The 24,654-nt window shown below is 33.1% G+C and overlaps 2 protein-coding genes across 6 annotated transcripts in view; one reads left to right on the top strand and one right to left on the bottom strand.

Annotated features, from left to right (window-relative positions):
- Dnaaf6 (dynein axonemal assembly factor 6) overlaps positions 1-9,301 on the bottom strand; it is a 33,405-nt gene extending 24,104 nt beyond the window's left edge. Inside the window, exons 1-4 of the mRNA XM_063245571.1 lie at positions 9,296-9,301; positions 8,224-8,250; positions 4,426-4,551; positions 879-951 (exon numbers count right to left, since the gene is read on the bottom strand). Coding sequence (XP_063101641.1) covers positions 879-951; positions 4,426-4,551; positions 8,224-8,250; positions 9,296-9,301 — 232 coding nt within the window. The remainder of the gene's footprint in view (positions 1-878; positions 952-4,425; positions 4,552-8,223; positions 8,251-9,295) is intronic.
- Nup62cl (nucleoporin 62 C-terminal like) overlaps positions 8,442-24,654 on the top strand; it is a 101,430-nt gene continuing 85,217 nt past the window's right edge. For 4 of the 5 annotated variants that reach the window (XM_013150222.3, XM_013150219.3, XM_063246247.1 and 1 more), the window contains exons 1-2: positions 8,445-8,597; positions 15,051-15,141. In XM_013150222.3, the coding sequence (XP_013005676.1) occupies positions 15,112-15,141 (30 nt within the window). In that variant the 5' untranslated portion in view covers positions 8,445-8,597; positions 15,051-15,111. Of the gene's footprint in view, positions 8,598-15,050; positions 15,142-24,654 lie in introns of all 5 variants that reach the window. The other variant, XM_013150223.3, reaches the window with a different exon arrangement.

Below are 24,654 nucleotides of genomic sequence, written 5' to 3'. Positions count from 1 at the left end.
ACGTGTAGATTTTTTTGTTTGTTTTATTTCATTTTTGGGTGGGGGTGGAGTTGGGGATTGAACTAAGACCTCTAATATTCTAGGGAAAGTGTTGTACCACTGAACCACATCTCAAGTCCCTAAACATGTGATTTTTAAAGATAATACCATCTACTTTAATTTAAAAACATTTCATCATAAGATAGAATCATGCAGTGATTTGTTTCATTGTCTTGTTTAAAAGTCTGTGGCTCAATCATAGCAGAGACTATTTTGATCGCCAATGTAGTCTGAGGGATAATCACACTGTGTGTTACCCAGTAGGTTTTCAATAACTATGTTTAGTGCATTAATGAATTAATTTTATGAAATCACCAGAACATATGAAAGTAGAATGTGAAGAAATAAGTATTCTGATAGATTAAAAAATGTTGTCTACTTACACATGTCTTTTATCTTAGGAAATAGACCAAGGAACGTGGATAATTTGAAGTTAACTCATTTTTATTTTTAGAATTATTTCCTTGAAAGCAGTAGAGTAAAAGCACTTTTATAAATAAATTACTATTCATTTTCATGATTTTAGTTCATCACTTTTTTCATTTTCAAAATAATTTTTATTTGGCAAAAATTTTATATATGCATTTTATACCACATGATGTTGAAATTTGTATATATCGTAGAAAAGCAAAACCTAGCCAATTGACTTATATGCACTCCTTCACATATTTATCATTTATTTGTGATGAGTACACTTAAATTTACCCTATCAATTGTAACTATATTTAATAAAAAACGTCTTAATAAATACTAATTTTAGTATTACTCTCCCTATAATTTTGTTACCAAGGAAAATGCATTGTTTCTATTGCTCTATACTGATACATTAAATAACTTGCCTTTTAGCTCTTCTGTTTTTGGTGGTCCAATATTGCCAGGATCTATGGCTCCAATAGCAGATGAACAATTTGACTGGAGAAGATACAATAAAGTCCAACATTCTGTAACTACCACTTATAGAATTATGTGATTAATAGCACTTTAAATCTATTTAGTTTTCCATCTTAAAATCTGATAGAGCTTTCTGGTTTACTCATTGTTGTTATATAGGCAGAGAGACAGATTCCAAGTATTATTTTGAATGTGTTTGCCTTGTCCTTTCAAAAAGTTTTCAGTTTAATAGACTCTGGGGCAGAATTGATTTTTGGTCAGACCAAATCCCCAGTTCCAGCTCAGTGAATCATGTATCCCTGGGGATAAAAGAATGGGACACATTCATCTCTATGAAGGTTAGAACGAAGTTTTAGTAGAAAAATGCTAATGATTTTGTATTTTGGCAGTGTCAGTAATTAGATGGGGAGGGTAGAAGTATGGGAAACTTTTATAAAATAAAGACCTAACAAGGCTAAGGCTAAGTATTCAAATTTCAAAATATGCATTTGAAAGCCCTGATAATTGCTTTTATTTCTTTCCACTATGGAAATGCAGCGTTTTCCCATTCCACTGCCTCATGACACTTAGTGAATTTATACACCAACCTGAAAGTAATAGTGTCAGTTACACAATGAACAACATCATTCTTCACATAATACATATTTTCCATTGTCTGTACGTGCCTAAACATGACTATAAGACTAGCCCCAACTCAACATACATAAACAATATTCATTTTTCAACTAAATATAACATATATTACATCATTAATATTGTGGCAATTACTTCGTTGGTCCCTCTTAGGGATTTCTTAGTATTTTATGAAAATTCTAATTTCTTACTTATTGTTCTCACTGACATCAGACTCTGAAGTTCCAATTCACTCCACTGCCAGCAACCAAAAAAGTTCTTAACTCTTTTGATTCTGGCAAGCTAGCATTTTTATCTGTCATTTGTTTGACATGTGTCCACATCTCCTAAGGTTTAAAACATGTACAAAAGTTACAATGTCCTATTTAGGCAAAAGAAGTAGTGTCTGTCCTTGAAAGATGATGGGAAAGTTCATGAGTCTTTATTATGCTAAGCTATTCCAACAGTTATAAATCAGAAATCTATAATATTTCAACAGTGTTTGAGAATGTAACGATTCCTTTTCAAAAAAGGAGATTCAAAAGCTCTATGTTTTCAGTTAAGGCATTACGGGAATTTTTATGTGCAAATCCCAAAACAGTATTCTGGACACTTTTTCTCCCTTTTAAATCACTAAAGTCATATAAATATGTAGTACATTTTAAAATTTATTAATCATAATACCAATAATGGATCAGGGCAAACCATTTCTTGGAACATGAGCATCTTTTGTTTTGTTGAGTGCTTCCTTCCACAGAAAATTAAAATCAATAGAAATAAAATCTTGAACTATTCTGACAAAAACTGGCATGTTCTCCATGGACAGTGATGATTGGATCAGTGTATCAGAACAATGGGGAGTTTTGATTAACTAACTTAATGAAAATAAACAATTGAAAATAAAATTTTCAATAGAAATGATGGAATGAGATAATAAAAACATTAAAAACCATCAGGCAATTTTTTTCTATAAGGATATCATTTGAATCTTCATCACAAATCTACAGCCAATTATCTGAGCAATTTATCATTGCAATTTATGCCACTTTGCAATTTGTAAGAGAGTTTGAACATCCTTGTCACAACGTCTGAGAATTGTGAATCTTACTTCCCAAAGCCCTTAACATTCCCTCAGGAATTTGAAAAACAATGTAATCTTTACCAGCCTCCCAGATTCTTAACAAGTAATTTAGAAGAAGGATAGTATAAATGAACCAATGTGTGTACAGCAGTTCTCTTTATGTTTACAGACAGTCTATTTTCAAAAGCACACCACTCCTGTAATCATTCCACAGTTTTCCATATTAAAAAATGAAAAGCAGTTTCTCTCATGGAAAATTTAATACTTCAATAGAAGCATTAATTATTCTCTCTCTATTCTTATACTCTCATTCCATACTGTAATAAAATTGTACTATGGTGTCTGAATGGCCAATTATCTCAAAATTGCTTATAATCCTTTCAAAAGAAAACAATTGCTTATAACACAGACACACAGAATCATATATTATTATGACAATTTTTAATATACTGTATAATTTTGTAACATGATGTTACAATCTCTCTACTTTCATACACATTCATCTTTATTCCTAAACCACATCTAGATATGAATAAACATCTATAGACATAAACATCAAGGAGGACAGACTTTGTAACCAGGGTAAATCCTTATTTTTGAATCTGTTCAATTACAAGTTTCACCTCACCATCTTCAGGTTGACTGTCTTTCAAATACTTAATATATTTTTAATGTATGGCACAATCCTATCTTTTCCAGAATTTAGAGTTCTCAAAGTTGTGGCTCTGCTATTTCATCTGAGGTAGCAACTATGAATAGCTTCCCAACTTTATTAATACATTGTTTCCAACTTTTTCTCCTTTGTCCGTATATGTACATATACATTTTTTCAATGTTATTATTAATATTCTGATTTTTCTTTGGCCATACTGAAACTTTTTCCTGGCAACACTTCCTGGTTCTTGATCCTGGCTCCACATTGATCTGGTTCCCCTTTCTATGAATTATATTTTCATCTCCTGTTTTGTTTAATTCTGCCCTTTTCAGAAAATCTCTTCCTGGAGGGTAGAATCTCAATCCAGTATTGATCTGAGTCACTGAATTATGAAGACTATTTAGAAATATACTTGCTTTTTGAGATTATAGCCAAAAATAATTTGAGGAGGAATCCACCGATTATATATGTTCTTATAAAACAGTTTATTCATGGTCATAGTAGTTAAAAACTTCATTAAATAATTTAGTAGAAATTGATATGTTATAGAATGATATTTCTGCCCCAAAATTTATCTTATAATAAGCAATGTGATAGTCAACATTCAGTGATGTTTAAAGATGAAGAATAGGGAGTTACATGAAAATATTTTGATTATTCCGGAAGCCAATTTTAGTAATATGAAGCTAATTTGCTTTATTATTCAGCTCAAAATACTTCTGTTCTGTTTTCATGTGTAGATAAATTTTTAAAAATTAAGAGACTGGTACTTAAGGTTCCATTAGTGCTTCATAATTGAAAATATTTGTTTTATAGAAATATTGTCTAGCATAAACAGTCCTAGATACCACTCTTTGCAATGGTTGTCAAGTATTCTTTGACCATAAATATAAATGACAAACATTTTGAAATGTGGCTATTGCTACCATAGTTACAGAACTATTTTCCTATTCAGTGTTCAGGTGGTTTAGAAAAAAATATAATTATGCTTGCCAGAGATGCACTAGAGGTTATACTCTCATGCATAATCAACCTTGCAACCTCCTGTAAATATATCAAATGACACAGCAAGGTGGGAACAAGTTGTTTAAATACAGTTCTACAATTTTGATGAAGAGAACTAATCCATCTGTAAGTTTATGACCACCTGTTCAGAGTCAAAATCATCCTCTTCTTCAGGATAAAGCAGATTAGAGAGGGCTTGCAAAGCAGAAATTGAAGAAATACTCTCAATTTCCATAGTTCCAGTCTTTGCATTTTCAGATTCCATATTCTGAGGAAGAAAATAACCACAAATATTCTTTTAAAAAATACTTGTAAAATCCTTCAAATATTTGTTTTGCTAACACACAGACCTGGGGCAGCAAGTAAATTCAAGCATTCAGCTTGCTTTATAAAACATTTATATTCAATCTAACAAGCACTTACTGAGAACCTACTGTTATTGTTCTTGGGGTTTAGTATGATTCAGAATCACTTGGGGACCTGAGGATGTAGCCCAGTGATAGAAAGTGAGGTTCTAAGTTCAAGGTTCAAGCCCTAGTATCACACAAAATCACTTAGGGGCTGGTTAAAATTGCAGGTGCTTATAGGTTATTTGCCATTACTTGGGAAAGTAGTATTTACACTATCTTTTTAATCTGTCTCATATATGTTGTTTAGGGCACATATTCCATTTAGTTAATGGGAAATACAGACAATCTTTACTTGTTTTGTACTCGAGTGTGTGTGTGTTTTAAATTTTATTTAAGGAGAAAAAAGAAAAAAAACAGAAAAAAGGTACAAGTTATACAGAATTTCAGAAAAAATGAACAGTAGGAAATCACTAGTTAGCTACATATTGTCATCTTAGAAATAGTTGCTCAAGTTACAAAATTAAAGCATATAGGACTGCAAACAGTTTTGTTCAATGATCCAACAAAACTCAGCAATATGGTTATCTATCTTATACACTTAAATATATATGCAGTTATATCCTTTAGAGCACTTTCTTTTCCTTGCTTTTGTACAATGACAATTACACATTTTGGGTTTTATTTCTCCCACAGTTCTTATTAATTTTTTTTTTTTGAAGAAAGTAAAACCAAATGTGACATAACAGGACAGAGTCAGTCAAATCAAAAGGATGGACATAATACATAATGTAAAAACAAAATACAAGCTGATCAACAATGGTTACCATAATGCCTCTTGCTATCTTAAAAAGAATTGCCTATATCATCAGTTATAATAAAATTGAACAAAACAGTAAAGAACAAGACCAATAAAACCAAAACATTGGAGACATTAGAGGACTTCAAAAGGAGATAATAGTCAACCAGAATGGACATCATAATGAATCTTATTGTCTTCATAGTTGTTGTCTATTCTTTCAAACTTGGTACTATCAAGCAAAGCAGAACAGAGGAAAATCAGTCAAAACAAGATGGTGAGAGCAATACAGGGTTTCAAATCAAGTTAATAGGAAATCAACGTGGGTTACTATAATATATCCTGCTATTTTTTATTTATTTTCCCTTAATTAAAAGGATAAAAATGAAAAAGTAGATAATGAAAAGGAGACTGAGATAAAAAAGAGGGCACAACAACAAAACAGCGCCATTTAAACATAGCCATTTAAGCAAAATAGCAAACATAGCCATTTAAGCAAAACATAGCCATTTAAGCAAAATAGTGTTTCACCACAAGATAATCTCGACATAAAAGTACTTACCATAGTGTCTCTTTCCTTAAAATCTTTGGGTATAACTTCGTATACTGAGCTACACCCAGGCATATAATAATCAAAATTCCGGAAATCCAATATAAGAACAGAATATTAAAAGCCGTCAAAGACAAGAAACAGATCACTTACAAGGGAACACCGTCAGAATTACAGCAGACTTCTCGGCACAAACCATCAAATCACGAAGAGCGTGGGGGGAAATAATTCAAGCTTTGAAAGATAATAACCTCCAGCCAAGATTGATATATCCTGCACAGCTGTCCCTGGAAATTGATGGAAAAACAAGGTGCTTCCAGGATAAAGAGGAACTAGGGGAATTTGCAACCACCAATTCAACTCTACAGAGATTACTGCAGGATATTCTAAAAATGAAAAATACCAAGATTCCAGAAACAGTTGCAGAGAGGCCACAATGAATGGAGCAGAAAGTGAAATGCCAAAGACAAACTCACAACTAATGAGAGAAAAAGAGCTCTACAGAAATGAGGCAGAGAAGGTTGGATGGTAGGAACAGCCATTTTGGAGAAAACAAGACATCATAATAGGTAGTGCTGATTTAATATCCTCTTGTTTTGAAGTCCCATCAAGCTTTTGCTCTTCTGTCTCCATTGGTTTTAACCTGTTGTATATTATTGGATTTTATTATATGTGATAATATAAACAAAAATTTTATAGACAGGGAGATTATACAGAAACCATTGTTCATTTTCTGTTAGTTGATTCTAAATACCCTGTAATACTGTCATTCTCTTGAACGGTTTTACATTGTCTTGATATGTTTAAAACAGTACCAGCACCTGTTACACTCAATTTGCATCCAGATGGTATTTTACAGTATACGAAGTTATATCTCTACCATTCCAATCCTTTTTTGAAAAGTGAAGTTTTGTTCTGTTTTGTCTTTTGAAAGATCTCCTTATCCTGCCTCAGCCTTCTGAGTGCTGGGAGTATGGATACCAACTACATCCAACTATATTCTGCTAGGAAAGTGAATTTATATGGAGACAGGTATCCTTAGTTTCTAAAAAATTTATGCTGAGTTATCAAAACCTAAATATGAACCCGGCAAAGAGGTCCATGGCCATAAACTCAGCACTCAGAGGCTGAGACAGGAAGATCTCTGCAAATTAGAGGGCAGCCTGTGCTACCTGGTGGGTTCAAGGCCAGCCTGATTATAGGGCAAGGTCCTGTCTCAAAAAAACCAAAAAACCAAAATCAAACAAACAAACACCCCAAAACTAAACAGTACAATATTTCTGACAAACCATATGTTTGGCAATAAATTTTCACCTGCTTTTCTGTCTCAGTCTCATATTCTACATCTATATAAAACACAGTTGAGGCAGCAAATTTTTTTCAGCACTTTGCAACTTTCTCAAGCCAACTTCTCTAGTCTGTGTTCTAAAAGTCTATCACAGCAGGAAGCTCTTAGAAGAAATGTTCCCTATCTCTCTGATCAAACTCACTTCCCTTATATCCTTTATTCAGATTTATTTTTTTAACCCAGTTCCCCCTTTTTGAAAGGTATAGTCAAATGATATAGAATATTTAATTCTCCCAACAAGCTCTTGGTGGGTACCTTTGACAAGTACTTGTACAAATAGTTTTTAGTTTGTTTTGAGAAAGTCTCGCTAATTCACTAAATTGCCAGGATGGGCTTGAAGTTGCAGTCCTTTGCCTCAGCCGCTCAGGATGCTGGGATTATACCTGTCTACTACCAAACTCGGCTGTGCTGGAACTCTCAAGCTACAAGACTTTGTTCACTAGCACGGGGTGCGGGCCACATTTTTGTTTGACCACTGCTGGGCCCTCCTCCTATATATCCCAACCTAAAACATACAGTGGCAGCTCCAACTTGGAGCAGTCTGATATATCTATAAGGAAACATGATTCACATTATCAGGCTGGTCATTTTTAATCGGGAAAAGGACTGTTAAAGCGTGTGAGAGAGAGTTAAGAAGTCTAGTTATCTTCAGCACTAGTCAATCAGCACCCATTCCTTGTTTGCTATAATCATCCCATCTCTCACTTATATTCTGAGAGTGTGAGTTTTGTTAACGCAGAGTCCTGAAAGACTGAGGGAAATGTTCTCTTGGTGTTCCTCAAGTTTTTTAGTAGTCTCCCTCAGGGTCTTAAGTGCCTAGAGTTCTCAACAGTTTCTCTAACAGACAAGAAATCTCTCCCCGTTCTCTCCCCGTCCTGAGGTTTCAGTTTTCTCACCTTGGTGGTCAGTTTTCGGCTTGGCGGCTAAGACTCCGAAAATAGATTGAGGAGAGCTCTGTGTCTCTCTGTCGCCTGGGTAACAACTTTATTACCCTCCCCCAACCCCACCTCTGAGTTCCCGCTTGACTTTCCTAGCCAATCATTGAAAAGTCTGCTTCGGAACACTATCCGTATCAACCAATCCAGATGCGTCCAGGTCAGGGTCAATGGCTGCCCTTTCTAGTTAAGTAGGTCGACCCCATTTAAGCCTCGGTCGGGGTTAGCTGTTCTTCTGAGAGGACACTTCTTTCAGGCTCCAGGAGGTCTGATCTGCCACTTTGTTGGCTACGAAATCTCGGAAACCTGCCCATTTACTTTGCCAGTCCGACAGTGTAAGTTTGCATGCAGTGTTTTTTAAAAGTTAATTGGTTTTTTTTTTTTAATTCTCAGTTGTTGGCAGGTTTCAGTCTCCGTTATGATTTTTTTCATAGTTAACTGTAGATCTAAGGACTGTTTCCATCAGACTTGGAGCAGCAGAGGGCGGAAGCGAAGGGTAAAGTGTCCAGGGCTTCAGAAGGATTTGCCACAGCTCTGCACTCTCTCTCCGCGTCCCCCTCCCTCTGACAGAGAGTTATTCTTCAGTCTAGGCAGTGTAGCGTAATGTGTGTGGGGGGGGGTGGGGGGTGGGGGTGGTGGTTGTGTGGCTGTGTCGTGCCTAAGTACAGTGAGTACAGTGAGAGCCTACTTTTAGTTTTCTGCTTGGGCAAGCCTTCCTGGCTTGAGGCACCAGAGGAAGCGCCAGGTTGCTTGCCCAGGGGCTCCTATGCTGCCCTCGCCTGACCTTCTGGTTACTCTTAATCCCGGGAGAATCACAAGACTGATAGTCGGCTTTTCCCCGCCTTAGAGCAGAATCAAAGGCATGCCGCCTGCTTGCCACTGCTTGGGAATTTGTGTGTCTTCACGTAGGGATGGAGTTGGGACCTTAGTTTCCAATAAATTGCGTGGTGTGGTTTTAAACAAAGAGGAGGGTGGGAACAATAATTATGTGGAGATTGGAACTGATTAGCTGTGATTAACAGTAGGACCCTACCAGCATTATTTGAATATTTCAAATGAGGAAAGATAGGATGGCTTTAAGGGTTACTTTCAGTTATGTAGGGATTGGAATTCGATTACGAATGAACAAATTTGCTTTCCTACTCTCATTTTTCTTTACTTCTCATCTTGTAGAGGCGATAGTGGAGCATGAAATAATTTTCAATATCCTAAGTAAACAAAAAATGAGGGAATATTTACATTATTGGCTAAAGTTACTGACTTTTTGACCAAATTACCTACACCATAATTCTAATTACTGTGGATGATCACAGTTAAAGTGTCTTGCATTTTGTTAATTGTTTTTATTTGAGTCCCTGTGCATTAGTCTAACTACAAATAACCAGCCAGTGTTTTGTAGATCTTCTGGCAGTGATTAACAGAAGAAATACATTTTATATTGTAATGCCAGCAGACACATACATAACTGACAAGTGTTTTGAAAAAATATTTCTTACTACATGCAATGTACTGTGACACTTTCTATTACATTTAAAATGTATACCACAGCCTACTAATGAATTATCATTTACAGTTTGAAAGACATTGTCATTAGACCTCTTTCAAATTTTTTATGTACTTAAATAATTCATAAAAAACACAGATTGTCTTGATTTACTCTCGAAATCCATTCTGGGGTGAAGGAGAGGTGTGTGTGATAACTGTATCACATAAAACAAGTGCTTTGTGCAGTGTCATTACATGAGTGTTCAAAAAATAATTACTTTCATTCTGGGGAACACATTTATCTTTAAGGATGTAACCTGCTCTTCAGGGTTTGGCTTGCCCTGGAAGCATGTATGTGTTTCCCCAGGTTGAGGAGGTAGGGAGATAGGGAATGGGTTCAGGATCTAAAATGAATATTTAAGTAGTTGTCTTGTATGGAGAATGTCCTGAATACAGAAAGTTAGAGGTTGAAGAACATAAGGACTAGAGAGGTCAGAGACTTTATGTGGGTCATGCTGTCAGTGAGTGGATCTCAGAGAGTAGAACTTACGTAAGTCACTGTTCTTGTCCATTGTGTCTTGATAGTAGATCAAAGGTAGAGGCAGAAGTTGGAATAAAGAGAACTTCCCTGCCTTGTTTAGCCTAGAACAAGGTGACCAAATTTGATTGCTAGTTATTTTTAAAGTAATGAAACTTGAGAAATCGAAAAGATTAAAAAATACACTCAAAAGTTTCTGTAGGTATATAGCTATGAAAAAAGGATATTGCTTAGTGAAACCTTTTATATTATATGGAGAAACACTTAAAACACTGGTTAAGTAATTTATTAAACTGATATAGAAAAAAGTTAAAGAGGAAAAAAAGTTATGCATTTCCCTACTATAATAATTGGCTCTTCCAGTCCCTTCCTGTTTTTATACACATATACTCATATTTCCATGATTGTCATCGTTGTTTACACAGGATTTCATTGTCTTTCTTTTTATTTAATACTGTTCTAGGAAATTTTCTATTTGATAATCTTTTGAGCTTGCATTAATATTGGACTAATATTTCACAGAATAGGTTGGTGTCATTTACTTAACCTAGTAACCTTTAAACCAGTAACAGAATTATTTCTAGTTTTTTCCATATTATATATTAAGTAAAGATTTCTTTAGCTAAAATCATTTATACAACTTTTGTCTTCCATCTTATTGGACTTAATAGGAAACCTAACAGGAAAGTGAGGGATCTATCCCCTGAGTGGATGTTTTTGCCATCTTTAGATGTTTGGACTTGGCCGTAGAGTTTTTGTATGCTAGAACATCAGTAATCCACTGTGGTTTGCTTTATATTTATAGTAAGGGTAAATATAATTTTTTTACTAATAAGTATAGACATTTTCAAATTATTTACTTCTAGAAATATATCAATCACAGCAGATAATAGCAGATAATACTCACCCTGATTAGCTTTCTAAAGAATATTTTCCAAAGATTATATGTACATTAATTTTTAATTTAAAATTTTATGAAGCAGTTAAGTAAATTAACTAAAAGAATAAAACTATAATTGATCTATATTATTTTCTACTTCCAAGCATACTTACTAGTCTAAAACTCTAAGTAGTCTCAATTCCCTCCCATCCCAGAAATAATTGTTTTTCTGAAGTTGGTAAATATTTTTCCAATGTTTGTAAATTCACTGAAATGTGGCCATAAATTATTTGTAATATAGTTTTGTTGTGTTTTCAACATAAATAATATATTGCACTTATTCTTACACAACCTTTTATAGCCAGAATTGTTTCTGAAATTTTAAAAATGTACCTGGTTATTTTTATTGTTGTGTAGTATTTCATTTTATTATTATACCATTTTTAAAATCTTCATTCCCCTATCATGTTGGACATGTTGATTGTATCAGGTATATAGATATTCATACAAATCATATAAATGTCTTAGGATTCTGGTTGCACAAGGTACCTAGAATAAAAAAATTCATAAAGACAGTAGAGAAGTTACCAAGGACTGAGAGAAGAATAGGGTGTTAGTGTTCAAGAGTTACATAGTTTATGTTTGAGATAATGAAAAAGTTTTGTAAATAATGGTGAAAGTTGGACAACATTGAGGATGTATTTAATGTCAATGAATTTACATTTAACAATGATCAAATTGATATTTTTTATTCATATTTAATCATAATAAAAATAAAAATACAAACAAGAAATATACTTATTTTTTAGAAGCACATAGTTAATTGACTTATTTTTTGAGACAATGGCCTTGAAAAAATGAAGAAATATTACTTTTTTAAAAAGCCTTTATACACCAGGCATGATGGCCCAAGCCTGTAGTCCTAGCACTCAGGAGGCTGAAGCAAGAGGATTGTTGTGAATTTGAGACTAGACTAGGCTACAAAGTAATTTCAAGTCCAGCTTGAACTGCATAATGAGACCCTGACTCCAAAAAACAGCCTTTATAGAGGGCCGGAGATTTAGCTCAGCAGATATTTGTGCTGTGAGTTCGATCCTTAGTTACAAAAAAAAAAAAAAAAAAAAAAAAAAAAAGGCACCTTTATATTAACCAGATCTGTTTTTCCTTGTAAGATAATAGTTTATGAGCTCTTTTACTAACAAGTAGGCTTACTTGTATATATGTAAAAGGCTTTTACCCACACCTTGTGTAAGACTTACCCAGGTTTCAAAAAATTAGTTAACTATTTTTGCTGTATTTCACCATAATTTTGAGCACAATTCTTCTAAACATGGATATATCTTTGAAGCTATCTTTTATATCTGTCTTTCCTCCTTATTTCCTTGACTAGTTCTTTCAAATGTTTTACTTCTTTCTTTGTCTTCTAGCTCTTGTTATCTCTGTTCTTTTTTCTTTGCCATGGTTAGATCTGGAATGACCTCCAAAAGTTGGCTTTTGGAAGGTAATTGGATCACAGGGGTGTTATAGTCATTAGTGGATTAGCCCATTGATGAGTTCATAGCTGAATGTGCTCTTAGGATGTGGGGTATGATTGGAAGAGGTATGTTATTGGAGGCATACCTTTGGAGAGTGTATCTTTCTTCTGGCTCCCACCTTCTCTCTCTGTTATCTGGCTTCCATGAGTTGAGTAGCTTCCCTCCACTATGCCCTCTGCCATGCCTTTTCTGCCTTGAAGTCAGTTAACTGGAACAAATCATAAGCCAAATAAACCACTTTTCCTTTAAGCTGTGGGTGTGGGTATGCGATATTTTGTTCCAGTCACAGGCAAGCGATTATAGTGTAATAGCGTCCCATATGCTCTGCCCACACAGCTCTTCAAGATCCCACCAACCCCAGAACAGGTCCTCAACCTTGCATTTCTTCAGTTTAACACCTCCAAGGTCTCTCTTGATGGGCTGGGGATTTAGATTAGTGGACATAAGCCCCTGCTTGGCAAGCATGAGTTTGTGAGTTCGATCCCCAGTAACCCCCCCCCCCCAAAGATCTCTTTTGAGTCTTCTGCCCTCCTGCCCTTGGGTCTCATCCTGGTCTTTCTTTTTCACATTTTCTAACTGCTAGCATAATTCACTAAAAGTGAGATGTACACTATAGCAATTTACAGTCTTGTGAAATATACTTCCTTTTTGTGGTGCTGGAATTGAACTCAGGGCTGACACATACTAGGCAAACACTCTACCACTGAGCTATAGCACAGTCCCACATTTGTGGCATTTGGAGAATTGATTTCAGTTTGGGGAATTTAAAAAACTTTTTGTATTTCTTCAGGTCAGATTATGACTTTATACTTTTGAGAGAAGTTATAGTATGAAGGGGGAGAATGACCTAATGTGAAAGATAATTAGTACATTTTGACAGCTTTAGGTGCTTAACACTTAACTCAAAACACAATACCATTTTCAGAAACCGTGCATTTTATTTTCACATCAAATAAGATGTTCATCGTTATAAGTTGACTTTCTCATGTTTTCTTCAAAATCTCTGTGCACAACCAAACACACAAGTTTAAATATCACAATAAATATTGCATTAAAAATCTCTCTTGTGTGAGAAACCCGAAGGGCAAATCAGGATCATAATGGAGCATACATATTGGAAAGTAGGAAGAACATATTCTGATCGGAAAGGTAACAGAGGGGGAGCAGTGGAAGGAAAGGAAGGGACTAGGAAAAAAAAAGAATGGAAGCAAAAAATGGAAACAAAGCTTGTGTATATAAATGGAGAGGAGAAGAAATGTTGAAAACAGGGAAATGGGAAAAAAGCAGAATTAAGATATATTGCGTACAGGTAAAAATTCCCTTTGGTGAATGTGACCAACATGTACAACAAATACATACTAATGACAAAGTAATGTTTAACAAATAAGATCTCTGTGCACATTTCATCTCTCCCTATCCATTTGTCTCTAGTGAAGCATTTAGGATAAAACATTAATAACCCAGTTTTTATTTTTTTGAACTAGCATCCAAAATTTTAGCAGCAACTGAAGTCTTTACTGTGCTGTGAGGCTTAGATCATTCCTATTTTCTTCTTCACTACTTTTTCTGAAAGACATATCTTGCTGATTACTTCAGTGAATTTGTACATTTCTTTTGCTTCTCTACCTCTCTAATCAACAATATGCTAAAGAACCATGTGTATTGTCAGAGATTGTTATTTATAGGAATGATTTTATAAAATGACTACATTTTGTGACTTATCAGGGCACATTTCTTAGTCATGATGTTCTTGAGAAGGTAGAGTGTATTTGTGGAATTTGATGGTTGTCAAGTAACTAGGAAGTTTAAAGAAAGTGTTGTTTCTAAGGAATAATAGTCTGCTTCCAAGAAAAGAGGAATAATTTTTAATAAATTGTATGATTGCGCTTCTATGTCAGTTATCTCTTGACAGCCATTTCTCAGAGAAATGTAAAGAAATGATATGAATGATTAGAAAACATCATTTGTACTTTGTGAAACAGAAGTTTTACACATTTAGGCTGAAATTGCTTATAAAGTATACCTAGACTCGAACTTATCCTGTTTTTGCCTTTGAAGATACAACAGAAAATGTGTTGCTGAAGATAATACTGAAATAAGATTACTGTACCCCATTTCTTTATGTATTAGTAGGTTGGCCTTAGGAAAGATAGTTAGTGTCTAAAGAGTTTCAATATCCTGAGCTATAGAATGGAGATCAAAATCTTTTCTTTGTTATTGGACCATTAAAAATAAAGAATTTCAGGTGTAATAACTATCTTTCCTTTGTATTGCATAAGAAATTTAAGAACTTGAGTGGTAAAGTGATATAATCTGAAATGATCTACTTCATTTTATTTATTGATCCTAGATCAGGGTACCTACTGCCCAAGACACTCCCAGGATCAGTAAATAACAGGCGGTAGTACACAATGGAAGCAGTTTGGATGCTGATAAATGAGGTAAATGTATAGTAATTTCTTTGGAACTGTTATTTGAAATCTAACTTAATTCTCACTCTCTGGGCCATTTGGAGAGCACCATAATTATCCTTGATTTGCTGATCCTTCACTGACAGGGAGGATAAAATCGTCATTATATTTTAGAAAGCTTTTCCCAAAGCACTTTAAGTTTATTTGATAAGGTAATGTATGTGGAGAGTTTGTAGTGAACACTGTTTTTACAGTGCTGTGGATTTAATCCAAGATCCTACACATGCTGAGCAGGCTTTCTGGCTCTGAGCCGTATCCCCAGCCTCAGGTGAATTTATTTTTGAAAATACTTTTGTTACTCACTTAATGGAACTACCAGAATTTTAGGAGTGAAGGAATTGAGGTACTCATGCATTTAAGAGACTACAACAGTTGGTAAGCATCAGCACTTGTTGAATTGTTTTCTTACTTTCCGGTTATTTAAATTAATTTAGTAAGATCTTTTATATTGGACAACTAGGTGGTAAATAGAATATACAAGTAAACAGAGTATTTTAATTTCCAAACCTGGGAAAAAATAAAAGAATAAAAAAAAATCCATGAACCAAAATATATTACAAAAAAAAAAAAAAAAAAAAAAAAAAAAGATGTATAGCCAGGGATTTAGCTCAACGGTGTAAGCACCTGCCTGGAAACCGCGAGATCGTGAGTTTGATTCGTGGTACCAAAACAAAACAAAAAAAAGTACTGTAATGTGTGTATCTATCATTGGGCCTGGGATTTAGCTCCATGGCGATGGTGTAAACACCTGCCTGACAAGCGCGCGTCAAGAGTTCAATCCCTTGTTAAAAAAAAAAAAAAAAAAAAAAAAGGAAAAGATGGATAGAGCATGGCAAAAGAAAAATACAAACATGGAAGGAAAAATAAAACTGTATCAGTTACAATTCACATAAATAAGTTAAATGTACTCATTAAAAACTGTGAGATTGGATTTGTCTTATCTATTTTGTAAAGCCATTTCCAACTTTTTTATTTCTAATACTGACATCCATTTCTTGATTCCTTCTTGGTTTTGGAAAGCTTTTCCCAAAGCACTTTAAGTTATATTTGATAAGGTAATGTATGTGGAGAGTTCACAGTGAACACTGTTTTTTCAGTGCTGGGGATTTATGTTTTTTATGAGTGCTATTTGTTTGTTTTATGAGTGCTATTTCTTTCTTGAATCTTTTGAACATAGCAAACATATATTTGAATGAGCCATTCACATTACTGCATTATTTCTAATTCCTTGGAAGAGTGTTCTCTCGTTTTTGGTGTATATAGATGACTTATTTAACTGTTTTGTAATTCTTGTCTATGGGTTAAACTTCCGAGGCATTTTATTGACAACATGTGACGTAGGAAGAAGAGATATTCCTGTTGAGTGCTATCATGGGACATCTGGACCATGAAAGAAAATTTCAATTCCTAACCAGTTTTGTGTTTACATTTTAACTAGATCTTTCAATACCACAAAGGTAGGTTGAATTCAGGCCTTCCATGAATATTTTCTGTGCCAACTTGGAGTTTCCATATGTCTCCCTATCTTTTCTACCCTCCTGTAGATATTTCCCAGATTGAAGTTTCACTAAGTCTTCACCAATTGAAGAGCCTGTACTTTGTGGCATCAAATCGTACTCAGCTCAGTCTACTTCAATCTATTGAGGTACATACCTCATTTAGGTCATGGCTATTCAACTTTAGTTTCTTCTCATAAATAAGAATTCCTTCTCTGCTTAACACTTGGATGATTGTCTTACTTTTGGAAAAATTTTGGTTTGTATTTCTAAAAATTGTTTTTATTAAATGATCTTAACTAGTATTTCTAGAAGTTGGGAGCATGGCCGAGGATGATTCTGATGTGGCTTCTATTCATTATATTCATAAGGAGGTTTTGTTGAGGTCTGATTTTTTTCTTCCATTCCCTTTTTGCACCCTTTTAGAGTTAGAGTCAGTAATAGGTTTAATTTTGGAAGAACTGATACCCCTGCAGCTGAGTTCATATTTGACTCTGCAAAGACAACCACCACTATTATAATGTTACTTTTCCTCTATCTGCTGTAGCTGAGTGTAATTTGGGGATTCCAACCCAACCAGCTGCAAATACATCAGTCTATTGTCATTCAATAATCCAACTCCAGCTATATAGACTACAGGATTCAGCTTTGGAAAATCAATTGCATCAACTCCTGCCCAGGTAAATGAGATTTTCCTCAGGGTAAGAGCAAAACAATTTCTGATTCTTTTAGTGGTTACAAAAGGAATTGTCTCTTAGAGACAAACTTTAAATCTAGAACACGGACAGGGTAAAGAAGTAGTATAGCATTTCTAAGTCAATTACTTGAAATTATGCAACTAATTCCCAAGATAGTCGTATAAATTGAAGCTGAGTCAGATTTGAGACCCCAAGCACTTGAACTGTGATCTGTGGTCTCTTTATTTTAGGGTACATGCTGGGAATTTTAATACAGATCATTTTGAACTTAGGCCCTTAGTATCTCTCTTTAGAGATATCTTTATCTATTGGTCATTGTAATGACCTTGAGGATATAGTTTCTCTCTTGCATCTCAGAATTTGAAAAAAGGCACTCATTTAATGCCTCCTAGGTAAAGCCAGCTAAATCTGTATCTTTTGGTAAACTACTGGCTTCAGAAAAGCTGAATACTTCCTCTGAAATTGTTCCATATCCTATTGTAGTTACCTAATAACTTGCAATTGAGTACTAAACAGTCTTTCTTAGGAGAAGTAAGTTAATTATTGAAGCATTTTTCAAGGATCATAAAGTACATTAAAAATTCAAAAATTTAATTAAAGAGACACTTGTTTGACTTTGTGCCTTTGTGACTAAATGAAAAACTTACGCTATTTAACAAAGGCTGCCCAACTGGAAGAAAGAGGAAATACCTGTGTTATTGTCTCTACTGAAAACAAAAATTTTTTAACTACTTTTTCACCATCAAAACATTTTAAAATGTTTTCCTTTGAAAGTGAACCACATTATACTGTTATCTATGGAAGAGCAAACAGGGAGCTCTGCACAAGTATTCTTATGTTAATGTCTGCTTATCTAACTTTCTGCATTGAGATGAAATAACCTATAGAACAAAATCTTATAAATTGTTCATTTTTAAAGATAAATTTGGCAGGAGCTATGTGATCTAACTGCCACTGCATGTGTCAGGAAACTTCCATTTTCCATTTTTCTACTTAGAATAAATGCATCAAAATTAAATTTGCAAAACTTTGTTTCTAAACAACTTTCAGTGTTTATAAGGATTTCTAGGTTTGGTACTAGCACCCTTATAATGCTGTGATTGGAAATGCTTTATCACATCATGTGACAGCATCCATTTCTTTTATTTTTGACTCTGCTGCCACTTGTGCTATTCAGTCTGCCTTACCCATAGGCTTTTCTTTTATCAGTAGAAGCATATCTCAGTCTGGGAGCATAAGTTCTCACACATCTTTTTAGAAACTACAGCACAACGGTTAGCATTTATAAGGTTACCCTTCATTCCTGTCACTCAGACCATGGTAGAACAATTGATGCACAAGCAGTTGTTCCTTTGAACTTGTGTAAGGTTTCACCTTCACTCTCAAATGGAACATGTGTAAGGTTTTACCTTCACTCTCAAATGGAAAAATAGAATATCTAAAATTGATTTTGAAATTTTATTTGATTGAAATCCAAGTGTCACTTCTCGTGTTGCATGTTAGTGTCATTGATGAATGTAGAATCATCACATCATTAAATACAGAATTCTGTATTTTTTTTTTTTTTTTGTCTTTTTGAGACAGGGTCTCACTATGCATTTCAGACTGGCCTTGAACTCACTTTGTTACTCAGGCTAGTCTCAAACTTGCAATGATTCTCCTGCCTCAGCCTCCCGGGTGCTGGTACTACAGGTGTGAGCCACCACACGTGGCTCGAAATTCTGTATTTGATTTGCAGTTTCAGATTTAGAACCCAGCAGTGTGTGTTTTTAAAAAAGTTATGCTTTTAGAACCTATAATTGGAATATAATAATAATGTGGCTATATTGAATTGTTTTGTTCAATTATTTAATACTTATATTTAATAAATATTTCTTGCTTGCAATCTGTTGGAATTTTTTCTTTTGAAAAATAAAACTTCTAAAGTGAAATTTGTCAGAAAACCAAAAAGAACAGAAATGGATATCTTTAGTATAACATTTTAGATATTATTATAATACAGTTAGAAGACATGTTTGAGGAACATTTTGGCTGTAGTGACATCTTACATGCTATTTATGGGTTGAGAATTACTAAATAAGATTAAATAAAATACATTTAGTTAGTTAAGTATCAGTGAGAACATATTCTTTATCAAGGTGATAATCCAAAATACAATTAAAAAATACTTTTGGCTTATAAGCCATGTAATCGTGTTTTTATTATAGATGCCTCAGGTATTTTAGAACTTAGCAATTACACTACATGAGATGATAATGCATTTTACTTTATAGCACATTTTATTAAATTATGTTTTCAGAACTTTTGGGAATAACCAAAAAGGAAAAGACACTATATAAAACTATAGGTAACATAGAAACAATTGACATAATTTTTAGTAGTACTCATATCAATTTTTATTGGTTGGTATTGTGTTATAGGGAATAAAAGAGAAATGGAACATTGAAATGAAGAAGCTAAAATATTTGGTTAGTACCTTAGGGACATCATTTTAATTGTGCACAAATGAATTTTTGATGTTATAAATAATGCATCCCTGATACTAAAAAATAACTAGAAAATAAATATTTGAGTGTTGTCTCTGCCATTTAATAGCTACATGATTTGGAGCAAATTAACCTCTCAGTGTTTAAGTTCATATTGGTAAAATTCTTAGGAACTTGTCTGGGAGTAATAGGCACTAAATACGTATTAGCTAGTTGTTTTCATGAAAATGTACATATTTGAGAGGAAAAAAAGTGCTCTAAAAGATACAACTGCAAGTGTTTTTAGGTGTGTTAAGATAGATGACCATATTACTAAGTTTTTGTTGGATCATTGAACATGACTGTTTGCAGTCTCACTGTTTGAATGTCTACTTTGTATGCTTTAATTCTAACTTGAACAACTATTTCTAAAATGACAATGTGTAATCTATTAACTAGTGATTTCTTACTTTTTTTTGAAATTCTGTATTACTTGTACCCTTACACTGTTTTTTTTTTCTTTTTCTCCTTTAAATTAAATTAAAAAAAAGAAAATGTACATGTCCCTGCAGTGTTACCTATATTGGATGCTATCCATTTTTTGTGTTAAGCTTTAGTGACTTATATTGAAAATGTTATCATCTTTTACATTATTTGATTAGCAGTAAAACTAACTTCATTTTTAATTTTTTTTTATTTTGGAGAGAATAAAACCAAACAAAATAAAACAGCATACCGTCAATCAAAACAAAACAATGAAAATGGCACATACCTTTAAAACAAAATACAAGGGAATTAATGATGACTACCATAATGCCATTTGTTATCTTCACAAGAATTGCCCATACAATCAGGCATAATAAAATCAAACCAAATAGTACAGAATAAAACCATTAAAAACAAAACAATGGAAACAGGACTTCAAAACAAGATAATAGTAAAACCACAGTGAATATCATAATGCATCTTTTTATCTTCTAAGTAGTTGCCTAACTTCATTTTATTTTTTGATTAATTATCTTCAAAGTAGTTGCCTAACTTCATTTTATTTTTGATTAATTATATTTGTGTGCTAAACAATAAGAGACAGAGACAGAGCAAAGAGAAAATAAATTTCCTCCTTTTGTCCTTTGTTCAGTTTTCTAGTACGGTGTTTATCCTTTCTCCATTTATATGTAATTGCAATATTTTAGACTTTTGATATTTATATAAGCATTTTCTTAGATTTTTATAGCTATTCAAAACGTTTTAAATTATTCTAAAAAACCTAACCTTACTCTAAAATTAAGAATTTATTTTGACAAAATTATAGACACTCTTGCAACTGTAAACAATAATACAGAAAGATTTTGTAGACTTTCATTGGATTTTCTTGCATAACTAATCAATATCACTACTAGGATAGATATTGATATAGTCAGGATATGTGTAGAATATCTCTACCACTGCAAAGATCCCTCCCTCATTTTGCTCTCTTATAGTATTATTCACTTTTCTACTTTTAACCTAGTAGCATCTGTTCTCCTTTAGCATAATTGTCATTTCAAAATAGTTACGTAGTTCAACCCCCAGAAACACATATACAGAAGAGTTATACACATTGAACCATATAGTATATAGTCTTTTGGGAATGGGTTTTTTTTTTACTCAACATAATTTTATGGAGAGGCCCAGATAATTGTATGCATCAATTTTTTTATTTCATTTTATTGTTTCATACTACCAGTTGTATGGATTTATTATGGTTTTAACTATGTGCCCATTGGCGGACTCCATTTTGTATTGTTATAACAGTATCTAAGTTACTGAGTTACTGGATAACTTATAATGAATTTATATATTACAGTTCTAGAGGCTGAGAAGCACAGGGGCCTACATCTAGTAAAGGCCTTTACTCTGTTGTTACACAAAATATGTGGACGAGAGAGAAGAAATTGGTTAAAATCATCATTTTATAATGAATACACTACCACAAAACCAACATGAATCTATTCATGAGAACATTGTCTTCATTACCTAATTGTTTCTTTAGTTTCCCTCTCTTAATATAATTGCACTGGGTTTAATTTTTTACACAGGTGTTTATTAAATTTGTGAACATGCCTTCATTTCTCTGGGATAAATACCCAGGTATGCAATCACTGAGTCATAGGGTAGTTGCATATTCAGGCTTTTTTGTATTTTATTTAAAATTTTTAAAAAGTATTCAGTTTTATACGAAGTTGAAAAAATGTTTCCGATGTTGTTTGTACCGTTTTACATTCTCCCTGGCATTATTTGTGTGATTCAGCTTCTTGGCATTCTCACTATCATTTGATATTATCACTACTTTTTAAATGTTAGCTTCTTATAGAAAATGATATTATATTGTGGTTTTAATTTGCAATCTCTATCATGGTTCATCATATCTAAAAATAGTGACATCTTTTGCAGTGCTTAATTCTTGTTAGCTCATTTTTTCAATCAAAAAATTAACAATGTATTATATGACTTCTTTTTGCATAGGAATTTGAGTAATGCCATTGTATAATATTGTTTTAATTATTCATATTTCACTTCTGCATTATTCAAATGATTTTTCTAATGTTAAATTTTATTTTATTGATCTTTTAAAAATAAACTATCATCTATCTTTCTATTGTTTTTGTTTTCAATTTCATTGGTATCTGCTTTTTAATTTTTTTCTTATGCTTGCTTTGGTTTTGTTTTACTATTCCTTAGTTTTACTATTCTTGAGAGTTTAAATTCTTAATTAAATTTCTTTTATAATAAAGGTCTACTTCATGCTATAAATTTACCTGTCAGTAATGTTTTAACTGTATTGCACAAATACTGATATTACCTACTTTAATTTTTATTCAGTTCATCATATTTTTCATTTTCTTTGGGCTTTCTCTGTGAGTGTTTCAGAAGTGTGTTTAGTTTCTAAATGTTCGGAGATTTTTCTGTTAACCTTTTGTTATTGATTTCTAGTTTGTATGATTGCAATTGGAGAACACATTAAATATTTTAATTTTTAAATTATTTTAAATTTATTTAGGTCTTTTATGGCTCAACATAATTGATGTTGGTACTTGTATTTGTTACATAGATAATTGAAAAGAATGTACACTCTGCCTTGTTATATCATGATGGTTAATGCTGTTTTTGAGTTCTTTGGTATCATTGCTCATTTTCAGACTCTATAAACTGGCAAGAGAAAGTTTTTAGCCTGTGTAAAAGTGAATTTATTTCTCCTTTCACTTTTGTTTGATATATCTTTGAGCTTTGTTATTTGGCACACTCACAATTGCTATCTAAGACATTTTAGAGGACTGACCCTTTTGTCATTGTGCAATGTGATCCTATGTTTATGATAATTTTATTTACTTTCAAGTCTACACTAACTAATAATAATATAGCTACCCAATATTGCATGGTAGATTTCTTTAATTTTTAATTTCTTAGACTGCTTGTATTATTATTTTCAAAATGAGTTTCTTGAAGACAAGATATAGTCAGGCAGTGTTTTCTAATTCCCTCTGCCAGTCTCTTTATTAATTAATATATATATATATATATATATATATATATATATATGGGCCACTTACAACTATTTCTGTCCTCAGTGAGTCATCTCTTTTTTATGGCATTTATTATGTTTTTTTTTTTCATTTCTGTTTTCCATTTCCTGATTTCCTGTTGGCTACCTGAACATTCTTAAATTTCTATTTTGATCTTTTTGTAGTGTTTTTGGTGATTTTTTTTTTGTAATACTGGGAATCAAACTGAGGACCTTGCACTTGGCAGGCAGGTGGTGGGCCACTGAGCTATAGCCCTGCCCTTCTGTAGTGTTTTTGAAGGTATCTCTTTGTATAACGTTTTTTAGTGATTGTTCCAGGTATTATGTATGTAGCATATTAGTATCATCATTTTACCAATTTAAATGGGATATAGAAACATTTTCTTCATGTATGTCCCTTAACCTTCCCCCACTTAAAATGTAATTGTCTTAAATATTCTCTCTGTACACATTTAGAACCACATGAGATAAAGTTACACTTTGTTGCCTCATCTATCAAGAGCAATTAAGAAACGTCATGAAAAGAAAAACACTGTTTATTTACTGGTAATTTTTGCTGTTTTATTACTTGTTTCTTCCTTCCTCAGGATCCAAAATTGTTGTTTATTCATTCTTATGTTGTATTCTTTCTCTTTAGATAACTTTCTTTAGCTGTTCATAAAGATGGTTGCTGTCAACACATTCTCTGAATTTTCCTTTGTCTTTCACTGTTCTGATTTCTTATTACCAGAGGATATTTCATTAGGTATAAATTAACAAGTGTTTAGATTTAGTCTTTGACAAGTGTTGGACTTTCTATTGCTTCCACAATTTCTCATGAAAAATCCATTGCCATTCAAGTAATTTTTTGTTGGTTAGATGCAATTTTTCTCTTGCTACTTTCAAAAATATTTTCTTTTTCTATATTTAGTTTTCACAAGGTTAATTATTATGAGCCTTTACATAGATTTATTTTGATTTACCCTTTTGGCTCTGATTCTACAGTCTAGTCTATTGGTTCATACCCTTGTCAAATAGACTTTCAGCTATTATTTATTTTAGCTATTATTTTTTAGTTTTATTGTGTGTGATGATGAGAATATTAAATCTTGTGTTGTATTTCCACAAGATCTGATGGTTTGTTACTTTTTTTCAATGTGTTTTTTGTTTATTCAAATGAGAAAATTTCTATTTTATATGGTGTAACAGTGATTCTTATCTCTATAGCATCTTGCTGGTGGGTTCTTCTACTGAGATTTTCTATTTCAGTTACTGTGTTTTTC

This window comes from Cavia porcellus, unplaced genomic scaffold (assembly GCF_034190915.1).
Source record: "Cavia porcellus strain 051 isolate PalLab524CR breed Dunkin Hartley unplaced genomic scaffold, mCavPor4.1 scaffold_3, whole genome shotgun sequence".
In the NCBI taxonomy this organism is placed as follows: domain Eukaryota; kingdom Metazoa; phylum Chordata; class Mammalia; order Rodentia; family Caviidae; genus Cavia; species Cavia porcellus.
This window is presented reverse-complemented; position numbering and strand designations above follow the sequence as displayed.